Here is a 15,298-nt window from a genome sequence, read left to right as displayed (position 1 = left end):
ATTTAAGGACACTGGCTGTTAAAGAAGCAGGAACTTTTCTCCTGCTCGTGTAAACAGCTTCATCCTGCCTTCCCACTGCATTCATAGACAGCTTCACTCTGCCATCCCTTTGGCATGGTGAGTTTGTAAGGGTCACAGGGATGTTGCTGAGGTCAAAGAGAAAACACTCTTTGGGATGCTGTTCACTTGACAATATTGAGAGGGAGAGAATGGTAAGAGTTTGGATAACAGCCAAGCCAGAGCCTGCTCTGGCAGGGCAGGATGTGAAGTTCTGCCCATGGCAGCTGGCATATGTGCAGGAGCCATCAGGGAAAGGTGTTTGCTTGCAGGAACGGTTGATGCCTCATGCCAGACATGTTCAGAGACTCCTCTCACTCTCTTGCATTTTCTGGCAGCAGAAACAGAGTTTGGTTCTGCTGCTGTCACCCCAGTTCCTCATATACCTTGAGGAGATTCATCAGGTCCTCAAGCCAGCCCTGCTCTGAGGTAACAAATATGCAGCAAGGCACAAAAGAACGCTAATCCAGGATCTCCCTGAGGAGGGGTCATCCAATAGCTGCTAACAAACAAAAATCATGAGAATTTTCTAATAAGCAGTTTCCCAATTGCTTATTTCTCCCAGCATTGCCAGAGAAGGGGTGAACTGCTCTTGAGGAGGGTGTTGGAAAGAACTCTGAACTCCTGCCAGCAGCAAGCCCTGTTTGGAAATTGGATTTAAGCAAACACCGGGATGTGAAGTGGGTTAGAGTGCTGCCTGCCCTCAGCCTCCTGTGGTGACCAAGAGACTCAGGTGACATTTGCTGTGTAGAGGAGGGCACGGTGTATTGTGAGCATTGGTAATAACATCTGCTTTCTTCGGTGAGGTTTTTTACCAGTGTTTGTAATCCCACATGTCTGTGAGCCTCAGGTGTGGGCCTGGTCTCTGTTCAGCCTGCAGCTTGAGAGGGGCAGGTTATCCCTCAGTCTCTGGGATTCTGAAGACTGACTTGGCCACTGATTTAGGTACATCTAAAAGTAGTCATCATATCAGTCCCCAAGGCGTTTCTGTTCTCTCCTCATCTCACAGTTGAACAGAAAGCACAGATGGAGAGTCATGGGTTTGTTGCAGCACTGACTTAGTGCAGGGGATCCTGAAACTGTCTCCAGAGTTTATATTTGGTTGGAGCTGCTCAAGGAGGCTGGCAGAAACCTCAAATACCCTGCTGCCAGTTTTGTGTTAGATGCTTTCTTATGTGGCCATGTCTTTTTTGTTGTGCTATGTAGTGTGGCTGCAATGGCAGAGGGACCCCAAACCACAGTATTCAGTCTGATGAGAAGCAGTGAAAACACAGCCCTCAAATCTCTGGTCAAACAAAACCTGCAACAATTTTTGGGCTGACCCATCTGCAACATGCCTTGAGAGCAAGGTCACTGCACTGAGCAGCCCTTGGGTTGGTTCTGGGATGTGCTGAGCATCTCACCAGTGGCTCTGCTGCATCCACAGCAAGCATCAGTTCTGCAAGTCCAGTCCAGGGGCCTCAGTGGTCTTTTGGCACATCCCTTCTCTAGCCACGTTTGTGTCAGTCTCACAAGTGGAGAGTGTTGAGGATGCACAGTCTGTGCCCCTGCCTGAGCTGTCTGCAAAACTCACTCTCCTGTGGGACTGTACTAATCCTTCCTCCCCTCCCCAGGTGCAGAGCTTTAGTGCTGTCTCCCATCTTAGCTGGGAAGCTTTACACCACTGCTATTTTTGAGAAACCCAAGTCTGTCCATATACAGGATGTTGTTGTTAACTGTAGTGTGTATTTTTGTGGTTGAGGACGATTATGCCAGGTGAAGATGCTCCTGAAATTACCACCTACTTCTTCCTCCAAGCTCAGTTTACCACTTTTGTTGCTGGTTTAATAGGTACATTGGAGGATCCAGAATTGGCTGCTGAAACTACAAATAGCCTCAGAGAAACGGGTGTAATTACAGCAAAGGAGGCAGAAAGGAGAGTACTTATCTCTTCCTATAGCTGTTATTCTTCTCTCAAGGGCTGGGTAGATCCTCAGATCACTTTAAATACAAACCTTTAATTGAGCTAGTAGAACAGATAGTCCTGGCATCCACCATTCACTTTAGAGGGCTATTTTTAATTCTGTCTGGTGCCCCACCTCTGGGGTTTGGTATGGAGGAAGCTTTCTTTAGCAGTAACAGATCCTCTGCACTTGGCCAGCTCACCTGGAGCTCTGCAGAGTGCTGTTTATAGCAGATTAACACAGACAATTTGCCTCCTCTTCCTTTAAATAGGAAGATGTCTCGAAAACACATTGTTCATTTAAATCTTGGTTGTGGTCTCTTTCTCAGAACCAGCTGGAGAGATTGTGCCTTGTGCACAGAAGAACTTCTCTGTGAGGCAGCATCCTAGGAATCCTGAAGACTTGCTAGATCTTGTCCATCTCTACTCATACCCTTTTGGGATGAGTATGGCCCCATAGGTTTCCTATGGAGGAACCTATGCCCTACAATAGGTTCCCCCATAGGAAAGATCTTTCACCGTATCCCGCGGTGTACCCGTTATCCCAGGGTTATCCCGCAGTGCTCCCCGTGTCCCGCCGTATCCCGCAGTGCTCCCGGTATCCCGATCTTATCCCGCAGTGCCACCTGCCGCCGGCCCGGCTCCGCACCCGGCGATCCGGCCGCCCCCGACTCTCCCCCGGCTCTCCTCCGGTGTCGGCCTCCTTCTGGACACAGGAAGGCTTTGTTCCCGGTGCGTCCTGCCAGTTCACTCCTCCTTGGCCTGTTTTTTTTCTTTTTCTGACACGAAATTTGGATCTGCAGCAGGAGGAGCCGGGCAGAGAGCAGAGCAAACCGAGGTGTCTGAATACCCCAGGGCGATGAGGACAGAGGATGCTGCTCTGCCCTACACACACCTTCCACCTTCTACTCTTTAGCCCAGCAGAACCCACTGCAGTTTGAGTGTTTTGAGCTGGGGTCAGAGCTGGTCCATGCATTGGGGCAGCTGGTGCCAGTGCACAGGAAGGTCCCCCAAACCCCCTCAGTCTCTGAAAGCAGGTCCAGGCTGCTGTGAGCATCTCTGGTGGTGGTGAGGTTGCTTGGATGGCTCTGTTGGTGAGCAGGAAAGTGGGCAGCAAGCAAAAGGTCTCACCTGGCTGTACCCATCTCACCTGGCTGCTGGTTTGATCTCTCTCCTCCTCACTGTGCCCAAGCCTCTGGCTCACGTCTCTCACGCTGGGGTCCCCAGGGTGTCCTGGAGCTGCTCGCAGGCCAGCAGGTGCTCGGGAGCGGTGGCCTGTGCTGACCCTGGCACACGGGTCGGTTCTTGTCCCCCCTGTGCAGGAGCTGACTCTGCCTCGGTCGACCCCTTGGTGCTGGAGCAGTATGTCGTGGTGGCGGACTACCAGAAGCAGGAGAGCTCCGAGATCAGCTTGTGCGTGGGCCAGTTGGTGGATATCATTGAGAAGAACGAATCAGGTACAGAGAGTTTGGCTTGGCAGAGGGCTTTGGGTCTGCTCTGTGTCACAGAGCAGGGGTAGGAATAGCAATCCTGTACTCTCAGTGTTTTCCTAATAGGGCCTTAAACGAAACAGCCTCCAGGCTCCTCGCAGGGGTGTCCTTGGATGATGAGCTGAGGTGGGATGTGGAGGAAGAAGCTTTGGTCTGTAGGAGTGCGGACAAGACTTCAGAGCTGTCTCTAAGGGAAGGGTCTGACTATCCATGTGCTGAGCACCAGGCACCGTCCAGCTTCTTCAGTCTCTACTTTGTGCTTCTTTGTGCTGAAAAACTTGGCCGATGGGTCCTGAGGACAAAAAGCCGTTCCCGAACTTGGCAGGCTTGTTTTATTGACAGAGGGGGACACTCTCATGGTGCCCATGAAAGCCCCTATTGTGCATTCACAATTCCTGCCTCCGAACACAGCGGGGCAGGCAGCCGAGCTATTCGCTTGCTTCAAAACTTAAACTTGCTCTTAACCTCTGCAAAGGGATCTAGTCAGGTCATGGGCCCAAATTCTGTAGTTTGTTGAAAAGGGGAATTCATTCCCTGAAGTTTACAGAAGTTGCTTGGGCGGGGGGGGGGGGGGGGAGTTAAATCATGAAAATAGATTTTTAAATTCTGGAAAACTGGTCCCTGGAGGATCAGTTGCACCAGCAGCTGTGTTTGAGAATGAGAAAAATTAAAGCTACCCTCAAGCAAATGAAACCTATTAGCACAGCCAGTTCAAAAGCAATGAAAAATAATTTATTTATCAAAGGTCAGCCCTGATTTTCCCTCCCATGCAGGTAGCTGATTCCCTCCCCAACAATCTAGTTGTTTTTCTAAATGACTCACTGGTGAGGTTCTGAGGATAATACTCAGTCTTTATTTTTTTCCCCTGAAGACACAAATAGCTTGTGCTTTTAATAACTGAGGAGCACATACTTATTTTGATTGGGCACACAGGGTGGCCCAGAATTGCTTGTGGCCACTGTGGAGCTGGCTGGGTTTCCACTGGGAGAGCTCATGTTTTAATCCTGCAGTTGCTCGTGGCTTTTCAATTTTGCTGTTTCCACAAATGTAAAGAAGGCGAGCACAGCAGGAGCCAGCTATCGATTCACAGACAGGGTATTCATCTCTGCTAATTAGCCTGGACTTGCTGACCCAGGCTGAGGGAAAATGAACCATGAAGGGGGAAAAAAAGGTAGAGCAAATGTGGTGGCTGGAGACATTAATCTCTGAGAGCCTCTCCTGTTTTTCCTGGGGAGAGAATTGTACATTTCCATGTCATTCAGCTGCAGTTGTCCCATGCTCCTGTCTGTGGTCCCTTTCGGATAGTGCTTGGCTCTGTTGCTTTGGGGCCCCCCCCAGCTTCCCATGCAGGCAGCAAGGAGAGGTCACAGCCCCCCACACTCGTGGTTTGGAGAGGGAAGAGATTTTCTGGCTGGTGTGAGCCCTTGGCTGAGCCACCTGCTGTTTTTTATTCTCAGGGTGGTGGTTTGTGAGCACATTGGAAGAGCAAGGCTGGGTGCCGGCGACCTGCCTGGAGGCTCAGGATGGAGTCCAGGATGAGTTCTCAATGCAGCCTGATGAAGGTAAGAAGCTACTGGAGGCATCTACCCCAGCTTCTTCCTGTTCAACTACTTAGAGCTCCTGGCAGTACTGCATCACCCTCCCTGAACTGGGCAGGGAAAGGACAAACCCACATGTGCTGCCCGGAATGGTCCTGCCTGCTCAGCAGCTCCAGTGCTGCAGCAGGAGTGGGGCAGCTGGGTACTGGCAGTGTGACTGGTGGCATCCCTGCTCCCCCACAGAAGGGGCTGAAGGTGGCACCTCCAGGGAATGCTCACTCCTGCCACCTTAGTGCCTCCTCTAGGCCCCAGGGAGCTTTTACCTGCACTGGAGGAGGAGCAAAGCCCAGGTCCTTGGACAAATCATGTGTCTTCAACACATGCAGAACAAAGAGCATGCCTGAGCTCACGTTATGGGAATAGCAAGGTTGCAGCCTTTGCTTAAAGCAAATCTCAAATGTCCCTGGAGAGCACATCCTTTGTGGTGATTGCTGTGTGCTCAGAGCAGTGCAGTAGCTGGCTCAGCCCCTCCTCTGGGCAGGCAGAGGTGGGAGGGGGGCTCAGACTGGGGAAGGGCCCCAGAGGGCTCCAGGTGAGAACAGTCTCTGTACCACTCTCTGCTGCCAGCCCTGTCTCTTCTTGGACCTGAAGTGTTGCCTCCTCACATCCTCTCTTGTCCTTCTCCTGCTTCCCCAACATGCTCTTCCCAGTCCCATGGAGATACTGGTCTCTGCCCAGGCACGTTGGCCGCCGTCGGACTCTTGGGGACTTGTACACCAGTGGATGGGGTCAAGGTGGACTTCACAGAGACTTTCTTGGCTGCCCATGTTTTGTGCTTGGAGCCTTGTTGTGTGCATGTTTGTTTGCTTTGCATGTGATGAGCCCTGCTTGTGTCAGGCCACAGTGTGTGCCATACCTGCTCCTCATCCTTCCATGAGGCCTACTCGTGTCCACATCCCTTTCCTCTATCAGCTGTTCCTTCTCACAATTTGAGGCTTGTTTTGGATTCAGAGACTGGAGTTTCTGCTTTCCCCCAGCACATGTACACAGACTTCTTCCAACTGCTGCCTCAGTTCCTGTAAAAGTAACTTTGAGCCCTGGCCTGGGACTGGTGCCTCAGGTGGGGTCAGGAGGAGAAGAACTAGCTTGGTCTTGCTGGATGTGACAGGACATTCTCCTCTTTGACTCCTTCACATGAAGTGGGTGGGAAATCAGACCCTTCCAGAGCTGTGGCTCCTCACAGAAGAAAAATCCAGGAAACCTGCATGGTGGGGATATATGAATGTCCAGGTGTGGATTTTGGAGGCAAATTTTTCCCCAGGTGGCCTCCACCCTATTGTGGCACAGCTTAAGCACAGGTAGTTATTTTCCTGTGTTTCTTCCAGAGAGGACAGGACAAGGTGAGGGAGAGGGGTGGATGGATGGTTCTGTTTGTCTGACATATTGTCTGCATGGTTGTTAGAATGTTTTCCCTTCCTCCTGAAGGGAAGAACATCCATATCCCTGCTTAACATCCTTTGGTCTGATGGACAGAACATCAGACTCTTCTCCAGCCTCCACACATGGCTTTGACCAATGTCTTGGAGATGGAGCTGTTGAACAGGGAAATGCCTGTAGACCTGCTGCTGTAGACTGGTTTGAGAGCTGTGTGTGAGGAGTTGCTCCCTGATGCCCATGGGATTTCTTTCCCCTTATAGGGGACAGTTTTTCTTTAAAAGCTTTGTGAAAGAAATTTGAACTGAAATGGACGCATGGAAGAGCTTCTGTGACAAGCTGTAAAAAGGCAGTCTTTAGTCCTAAGGGAGAGGAGGAACTGTTTTGCTCTCCAAAGTTTACATTTCCAAATGCAGCTGTGTTTGTTTTGAAATATATTTCACTGTCATTTCTCTTCAGAATGGTTGTGTATCTCTGTGTGTTTGCACCTAAATTACAACAAGAATTATCATTTATTAAAGCACTTTATAACCATTTTTCAACTGAGCCCAGGTTTCCATGAAACAGTATCTCATGAAACTGTGCTTTCTTTCCAACAGAGGAGAAGTACACTGTTATTTACCCCTACACTGCAAGGGACCAGGATGAAATGAACCTGGACAAGGGAGCTGTGGTGGTGGTGATCCAGAAAAACCTGGAGGGCTGGTGGAAAATCAGGTACTGTCCCTACCTCTTGCTCTTCCCTGGCACTGCAGCTGGGGCTGTGCAAAGCAGAGACCCAATGCGTGTGGGATGTACCCAAGGACAAGTCTGGGGTGCTGGGGAGGGCAGAGTACCAGAACTTATTTCTCTCCATCCCTACAAAGACCAGTTGATATTCAAGCACAGCTTTGGTTGAGAATCTTTAAAATCCCCTGATTTCCTGTGCTGGGAGGTGGACTGTGTCACAGCATCACATGCCCCAGCAGTGCAAAGAGAACTGGTGTGAGAATGTTACATCATGTCCTGCTGATGGGAAAACCAGCGAGTGTCCCAGAGGCAGGCTGGATCCTCTGGCTCTGTTCAGATGCTCCTGCAGAGAAGGGCCATTATCTGGGCCAGGTCTGCTGCATGCAGGGTATGCTGAGGCCAAAGGCTCCAGACCATCCTGAGCTGATAGTTGTTTTCTGCTGGAAGCTCATTTTCTCATCTGTGGTCCAGCAAATGGCTGGACTTGATCATAGTGGGAGCACTGCTGCAATTTTCTTAACCTTGCATTGAACCTGTGGTCTTGGCAGCAGCACAGCCCCAGAAACACATCCATTGACTATTTAAGCAGAGGAGAGCTGCCACAAGAGCTCTAAAGGCTATTACAAGCTCAGTAGTTGGTGCCATCGGAACGTAGTGGCTGCAGCCCAGCCAGCGGGGAGAGTCTCCAGCATGGCAGGGAGACTCTGCGGATGTGGTTTTTTGATCAGGTCACGGGGCTGGTGTCTCTCCTAAACGGATTTAGAGCAGGGAAGGGATCCAGGCTGCTGGTGCTCAGGCAGAGGGCTTGTGCTTTCTCCAAAGACCAGGTACATCAATCCAGCAGCAGCCTTCTGCTTTTTCCCTCTGCTTCCCCTGCCAGTGCGCTTCATTCCTTAACTGCTGCCATTGCTGAGGTGAAAAGAAAATGGGGTTTTGCACTGTTCCCAGCCCTTGTCCTGCTGGCTGTGGCCAGCTTGTGTGGGAGCATTAGTCATGACTGGAACCCTCCAGGTGCCCATGTGCCACTGAGCACCCAGTGAGCTCGTATTGCCCAGGACAGATGGTACATTCAGTCAACATGTGAGCTCTGGCTCCGGGGATGTCCAATGGCTCCACACCACTTGGGTGCAGTGATGTTGCCATTCTTGCCCCAACAGGTACCAGGGCCAGGAAGGCTGGGCCCCTGCCTCCTATCTCAAAAAGGGGAATGGAGACATGTTCTCACAGAAGCTGGGGCCGGGCTCCTCCGCTCATTCCTGTGCCTTGGATCTGGATGGCATCTCCCGGCAGCAGGTGTTGGCGAGCCGAGAGAAGGATGGGCTCGCTGGGCAGAGGGATGGGAGGTTCGACAGCCGCCCCCTGCCCAACGCCGACATCCGACGCAGTAAGTGGCCGGTCAGGGGCAGGTGGGTGGTGGCTGCAGCAGCTTTCAAGTGAGGTAATGGGGCGTCAGGCAGAGGCTTGCAGGGGCTGTGAGTTCTGCAGCCGGGTCTCCTAAAGGGTGTCATTGCACACACGGGTGGGGCACAAGCACAGAACTTCCCAGGGGCCTGCTGAGGGTCAGCAAATGGAGCAGGGATCACCTCCCAGGCTGCAGATTCATCTGGAGATGCTCTCCTCTCAGAAGCCAGTGTATCTGAAGAGAGCTTACAAGAAAGAGGGAGAGGGACTTTTTACGAGAGCATGTTGTGACAAGGACAAGCAGAAATGGCTTCAAACTGACAGAGAGTAGGTTTAGATTGGATATTAGGAAGAAATTCTTTACCTGTGAGGGTGGTGAGGCCAGGTTGGACAGGGCTTGGAGCAACCTGGTCTAGTGGAAGGTGTCCCCATGGCAGGGGACAGACACCTTCCACACCTTCCAGAACCACCTTCCAAACCAGGTGGTTCTGTGATTCTGTGGTTCTATGATTGTAACCCTTCTTCAGGCCAGGTCTTCTGGGTCAGTCCTGCAACGCAAAAGCAGTTTTATGTAGTCACCTCAGATGCATTTCCCAGCAACAACTGAAAGCTGGTTTCCTTTCCCTTCCTTTCCCTTACCTTCCCTTGAAACCTGGGTGACCTCTGCTACTCAGAGTGCTAGGGAGACAGATTCTTCCTTTGTGTTTCTTTCCCCTGGGGCAGGTTTGGTCCTTGCCTGTCTGTTTTGTCTTGTCTTTTGCAAACACACACGTGACCAAAAGCCAGGAACTCAACAGCATCTGGAATTCTTCCTCCACAGAGTCACCAAAGATGAGGCAGAGGCCACCTCCTCGCCGAGACCTCACCATAGTAAGTGCCAGCTGATGTAGGAGAGCAGCAATGGCAAAGGGAGTGGGAGAAGAGCACTAAAAGGAGCTCTGGTCACTGGTTATTCTTTGCCTGAGATCTTGCCCCTGTCCCTGGCCATGCTGGTGTCTGTCTGTGTAGGCTGGTGGGCTGTGGGGATGTTGTGTCACACCTGCTGTAGAAACACACTGATGGGTTTCCTTTTTTCTGGTCACAGCCACGTGGTTTGAACCTGCCTAAACCTCCTGTCCCTCCTCAAGTGGAAGAGGAATATTACACCATCGCTGATTTCCAGACTACCATTCCTGATGGCATCAGCTTCCAGGCAGGAATGAAAGTAGAGGTGAGACTGTCATCTTCCCTTCACCTATCTTCACATCAATGCGGTGCTCCTGACTCCCATTGCCCTGGGACCTGTTTCAGGCAGGAGCTCCCCTTCCAGGCAGGGAGGATCTGCTCACCATGATATTCTGGATGAAAAATGGGCATTGTGATACATGTGATTGCCTCTGTGTAATGTTGACATCAGAGTGGGAGAGAAACTTGTATGAGCTCACCAGACTTTGGAGCCCAAGATGGTCTTGGTGGCCTCCCGTCCCCCAGTCATGGGTGCTGTGTTAGAGCTAATGGAAAATAAAACCAAACCATAAATCAGGTTAGAGATGGTAGTTTTTTCCTTGGTTAGGCTAGGTGTAAAGTTAAAAGCGCTTCCAGAACTGCTTTCCTGGCACACCCTCTTTGCTGGCAGAATCCCTCCTGCAGATGGGATTTTGCTTTCTCCATGTGCTGATGTGATTTATCCCTCGCTAAGAGGATTTTCCTTTAAGGCTGCCCCAGTCAGCCCCTCCCAGGCCTCAGCCCCACTCCCGGAGCTGCAGAGACTGGACGGTGTCCGATCCATGCAGCATCGCTGCCGGTTGATCGCTCCAACAGTGCCACGCAGTGGCCACCGCCAGCACCCGGCATCCCGCTCCGGGGAACAGCTCGGAAACAGCTCCTTGCCGCGGCTGTTCCGTTCCTCAGCTCCATGGCACGCAGCTCTCCTTCCCTGGCAGAGGTCATGACCGGGTTCCCCTCCCATTAGATGCCAGTGCTGTGATTCCATGGTTTTTGGCTGGAGAGGCGCCAAGGCCGTGTGCCCCCCTGACATCATTTCGGAGACACCCTTTTGTGCAGAGAGGGATCCCACATGGATGTCTGAGGTTTCCTTTCCCCTCGGCAGGTTATTGAGAAGAACCTGAGCGGCTGGTGGTACATCCAGATCGAGGAGAAGGAAGGCTGGGCCCCTGCCACCTTCATCGATAAGTACAAGAAAACCAGCAATGCATCCCGGCCGAATTTCCTGGCTCCGCTCCCCAACGAGATGGCCCAGCTCCGGCTCGGTGACGCCACGGCCGATGGCAACAGCAGTGAGGAGGCGACAGGGCCGTGCCGTCCTCTGCCAGAGGCTCCTCCTAACGGTACGGACTGCAGTGGAAGGTGGGCCAAAGACTGGAAGGGGCGGGAAGGTCCCGAAAGTGGGGACCTTTCCTTTGCCGGGGGCTATGAGGAGATCTCGGACCGTGACACAGAGGAGAAGCCCAGCCTGCCGCCCAGGAAGGAGTCCATCATTAAATCAGAAGGCGAGTTACTTGAGAGGCAGAGACCTCCCCCCAAGCCCCCAGGCATGATTTTGCCCATGATCCCACCCAAGCAGTCGGCAGCCCCAAAGGACAGCAAGAAGCCAGAGCTCAAACCAGAGAAGGCCAAACTGTTCCAGCTGAAAAATGAAATGGGACTGGAATGTGGACATAAGGTGTCAGCCAAGGAGGTGAAGAAGCCAAACCTCCGGCCCATTGTCAAGCCAACCAAGCCAAAAGCTGAGCCTGTGGAGGACAAACCTGAGCCCATCACCCAGAATCCATTCTTGAAGTCTAGACCTCAGATCAAGCCAAAGCCTGCTGCATCCCCCCGGACAGACCCACCTCCAGCTGATGATAAACTGGACATTTGCAGCCTGCGGAGCAAGCTTAGACCTGCCAAGTGCCCAGAGAAGCCCTCCGAGCAGGACACTGCTGCCAGTGAAATCTCCTTCAGCAGTGCTGTGGTCTCTTCAGAGGCTCCTGGAAGGTTTCCAGAGCGACCAAGCATGGAGAGCAAGCCCCTGCCCAAGCTGGACAGCTATACCACAAAAGAGGCACTGCCCAAATCTCCCCTGGGCCCAGCAAACACCCCGTGTGCCAGGGACGCCCCACCACAGCGCCCCGTTGTGCCACCTCGCAGACCACCCCCCCCCAAGAAAATAGGGGGTCCTGCCCCTGGCCCCGCAGTGGAGCTGAGGGCCCCAGCACGGGAAGCGCCTGAAATCAGGTCATCTGCAGTGCCAGGGAGGCCCATGCTGGTTCCTCCGAAAGCCAAGCCCTTCCTCTCTGCCTCCATCCAAGATGAAGCCAAAGCAAAAAGCAGCGTAAGCCCAAAGGTCATTTCCAAACCAGTGGAGAGAGGGGAGCCCAGGGAGAGGACCTCAGCCCCTGTCTCCAGCCTGGATATTACCAGGGAAGCTCTCTATGTGGCAGTGGCGGATTTTGAAGGCGACGAGGAGACCAACAGCTTTAAAGAAGGGACTTTGTTTGAAGTTCGTGAGAAGAACAGCAGTGGCTGGTGGTTTTGCAAGGTCCTGACGGGGGGGCCGTGCTGGGAGGGCTGGATCCCTTCCAATTACCTGCGGAAGAAGCCGTAGCCACTCCTCTGCTTGCACGGCTGGAGGTTCCATGGTCTCTCACCTGAGTATTTAATTAGCAGATTAATTTATAGTTTTCTGTGAGGCTGGCTTTAAAAGGAAAGATAATAATTGAGATCCCACGCATCCCAGCTGGTGCCTGTTGGCGGCAGCGTGGCGGAAGCAGCTTGGCCTCCCCTCCCCACCCATTTGCTCCCACCCACCCTCCTCCCCACATTCTCCCAAGGACTAGGCTCCTGTGCCATCCTGGCAGCCCAGACATGCAGCTGGAGCTGTCCTGGCCAAGCTTCATGGTGTATGATGGCTCCCATGGTTCTCTGTGCTCAGGAGGTGGACTTTGATAAACATTTTGCCACCTGTACCATGAATGGTACCAACAAAGATTTATGGGTGGAATGGTACCAACAAAGGAAATCTGGCTGCACAAAAGAATTTGCCTTTCCCTGAAGCTCAGGGTCACAGTTAAATGTTGTAGGTCACCTTGCTTAGTCCAGGTGTGTGCCAGAGCCATAGGGAATGTGGCCAAAAGGAGGAATGATTGCTGAGAACAGGGTCCCTATAGCTCTGTCTGCACCTGCAGGCACAGGCATTGCCCAGTTAAGGGCTGTGCCTTGCTCCACCCACAAATGCCACAGGACCCTCCCTGCTCTGTGACAACAAGTGTTAACTTAAACATCCTCCTGATGGAAAAAAATGGAGAGAAATCCACTCATACTCGTCCAACAGGTCCTCTCCGTGCTGATCCAGGACACCATGCAGGCTTCTCCCCTGCAGTACCACAACCAAACGTCAGAGGGGTTTTGGTGAAGAATACTATGCAAGGCACAGAGGACCAAAATGACCCCAAAAGCCCTGGAAAAGGGATGCTTTGCTTTCCTTCCCACACCGACTGCCCAGCTTGTTGGACTAATAGGGGACCACCCCTTCCCACGACCCACTGAGCTTCCCCGGGCTGGCGGGCAGCAGCCAGGAGGTGGGTCCTTCCATAGGTGCTGATATTATCAAGTGCAATCCAGAATGTGGGAGTTCAGCTCCTCATCACAACCAGTTGTGAGGTGTGTCTGGTGCTCAGGGGCTGCTTACCTTGTTTGTCACCCCACCTGCCTGTCTTCCAGGTCCTTTCATTTCACGCTGTGTGACAGGTTGCTTGGGGAGCTTCAGGTCAAGCAGAGCTTGGGATTTTTCAGTGCTGACATCCTTGCCTGCCAAGCCTAATCTTGCCCACAGTGTTGCTTATCCCAGCAGGAGGATGAGCATGGATGAGCTGTCATTCCCCAGTGCCAATTTCTTTCCTTCTGTCCTTGTCTAACTTGCAGGTTCAGGGCCGCATTTCTGTCCAGAAGAGCTTTAAATCTGGCTCTTGGTGGGTTTCATAGAATCACAGAATAGTTCAGGTTGGAAGAGACATCTGGAGGTTATCCAGTCCCACCCCCCAGCCAAGGCAGGGTTAGGTTTTGTGTTGACCAAGCCCTGTTGCCCTCTCTGGTCTAATTGCAAGTGTGATTACTGCAGCCACATTATTTTGCTGCTGAAAATAATTACAGTTTTCCCTCTAATTTGAGGCTGGCAGAATTGAAGCAGTGTTCTCCACTCCCCAAAATGCTTGCTTCCTTCTCTGTCTCATATTTTCTAGCCTGAAAATGTAGAGTTGAAGATCCCTCTGTCTGCATATAGGATGAAAATGGTGGTGCCTGTGGCCAGGATTGTTCTGGGACAGTGATGGAGCAGTTTGTCCCAGCGCTGGTTAGATCTAATAGAGAAGTCCTGACCATCCCAGTACGGTCTAAAATCCAGAAGCCCCAAGATTCAATTTTAGCCATGGGAATTCATGCACCCCATTCTCCCCTTGATTCCTCTTGCTCTCACCTGCAGTTTTTTCTGGTGGCACATCAGCCTCTGATCAGAGTGACTCACCTGAGCTGGCAATAAGTGATCCATTTGCAACCCAATCCATTAACAAAGCTCCTTGTGTGGCACATTTTGAGTTGTTGATGTGCTCCCAGGAGAGTTGCAGGGTGGGTTGGGGGAGCAACACTGCCTTCACTCTGCACATCACTTGCTCCAGTAAAGCCCTTCTGCTTTGGAAAGGAGTGGGGACAGGATGAGTTAAGCCAGAGCTGCTTGTCAGCCAAATCCAGCCCTCTCTGTATCTGAGGAAGGGGCTAGACCTGTATCCCCCAGTCCGCTCTGGTAGTTTCTTGCAGGAGTGAAGGGGCTGTGTGTCCTTTTCTCAGGCATTGTGTCCTTGCTCTGTCTTTGCTGAACAGCCTTTTAATCTCAGAATTGCCTCTTATTGCTCTCTCTGAGACGTCACTGCCCTGGCTTTCCTCAGAGAGGACTGTGTTGTTTGTGTGACCTCCGCACTAAATGAGGGCTATTCCCGCTTCCCTCCCAGACTGAACCTCAGAACTGGTTGTGCTTCATTTTGCTAACACAAGTACTGTATTTGGCTCATTGAGCACGTGACAGGATCGCTCCCTTGTTCCCAAAGAGCTTCCAAGAGGGCAGGGATCACACTCAGTATGTGCTGACACCTGCAGCCTTACCCCTTCCTACCACTCTTCTGTCTGCGAAGGGACTGTAGGCTGGACAACTCCAGTCAGGAAGATACCAAGAGCCATTGGGCTGGCAGGGCTCTGCCCCCCATCTGATACCTGTCCCTCAGTTCAGCCATGTGTGCCCCAAGCCAGGCTGTGCCTCTCTGTACTTTGCACGTCACATGCGGCCGAGCTCCCCGACTACCTCGTGAGGAGGAGGAGGGCAACCACGAGTACCCCGAGCTTGGCCACGGGGTGCATCACCCCATCAGCCAATGCCCAACCACCCACTGCAGTGCCAGGGTCAGGGTTTGTGACAAGGGGGGGCATTGCCATGGCTTGGGGCCCACGAGCCAGGTGTTGGGGACACGCCACAGTTTGGCACATCCCCAGCAGGCTGTCAGCCCTGCTGTGCCCTGCTCCTCACAGGCTCCCTAAACCTCCCAAAACCCATTTGTTTGTCCATGTCTCGCTATATTATGTAAGTGCATATAAATCTACATTACTGTGGGTGGGTGGGGGGCAGCAGAAGGTAGATGTAGCTGTGTACATGCCTATCTATACTTTCACCTTTATGGGATGGA

At 52.2% G+C, this 15,298-nt stretch overlaps 1 protein-coding gene across 1 annotated transcript in view; it reads left to right on the top strand.

Annotated features, from left to right (window-relative positions):
* Positions 1–15,298, top strand: part of SH3PXD2B (SH3 and PX domains 2B) — a 56,917-nt gene extending 41,619 nt beyond the window's left edge. The window contains exons 6-12 of the mRNA XM_029960299.1: positions 3,322–3,456; positions 4,947–5,051; positions 7,061–7,178; positions 8,348–8,574; positions 9,412–9,461; positions 9,676–9,801; positions 10,681–15,298. Coding sequence (XP_029816159.1) covers positions 3,322–3,456; positions 4,947–5,051; positions 7,061–7,178; positions 8,348–8,574; positions 9,412–9,461; positions 9,676–9,801; positions 10,681–12,177 — 2,258 coding nt within the window. The 3' untranslated portion in view covers positions 12,178–15,298. The remainder of the gene's footprint in view (positions 1–3,321; positions 3,457–4,946; positions 5,052–7,060; positions 7,179–8,347; positions 8,575–9,411; positions 9,462–9,675; positions 9,802–10,680) is intronic.

This window comes from Manacus vitellinus, unplaced genomic scaffold (genome assembly GCF_001715985.3).
Source record: "Manacus vitellinus isolate BGI_N305 unplaced genomic scaffold, ASM171598v3 scaffold_25_pilon, whole genome shotgun sequence".
Classification (NCBI taxonomy): Eukaryota; Metazoa; Chordata; class Aves; order Passeriformes; family Pipridae; genus Manacus; species Manacus vitellinus.
This window is presented reverse-complemented; position numbering and strand designations above follow the sequence as displayed.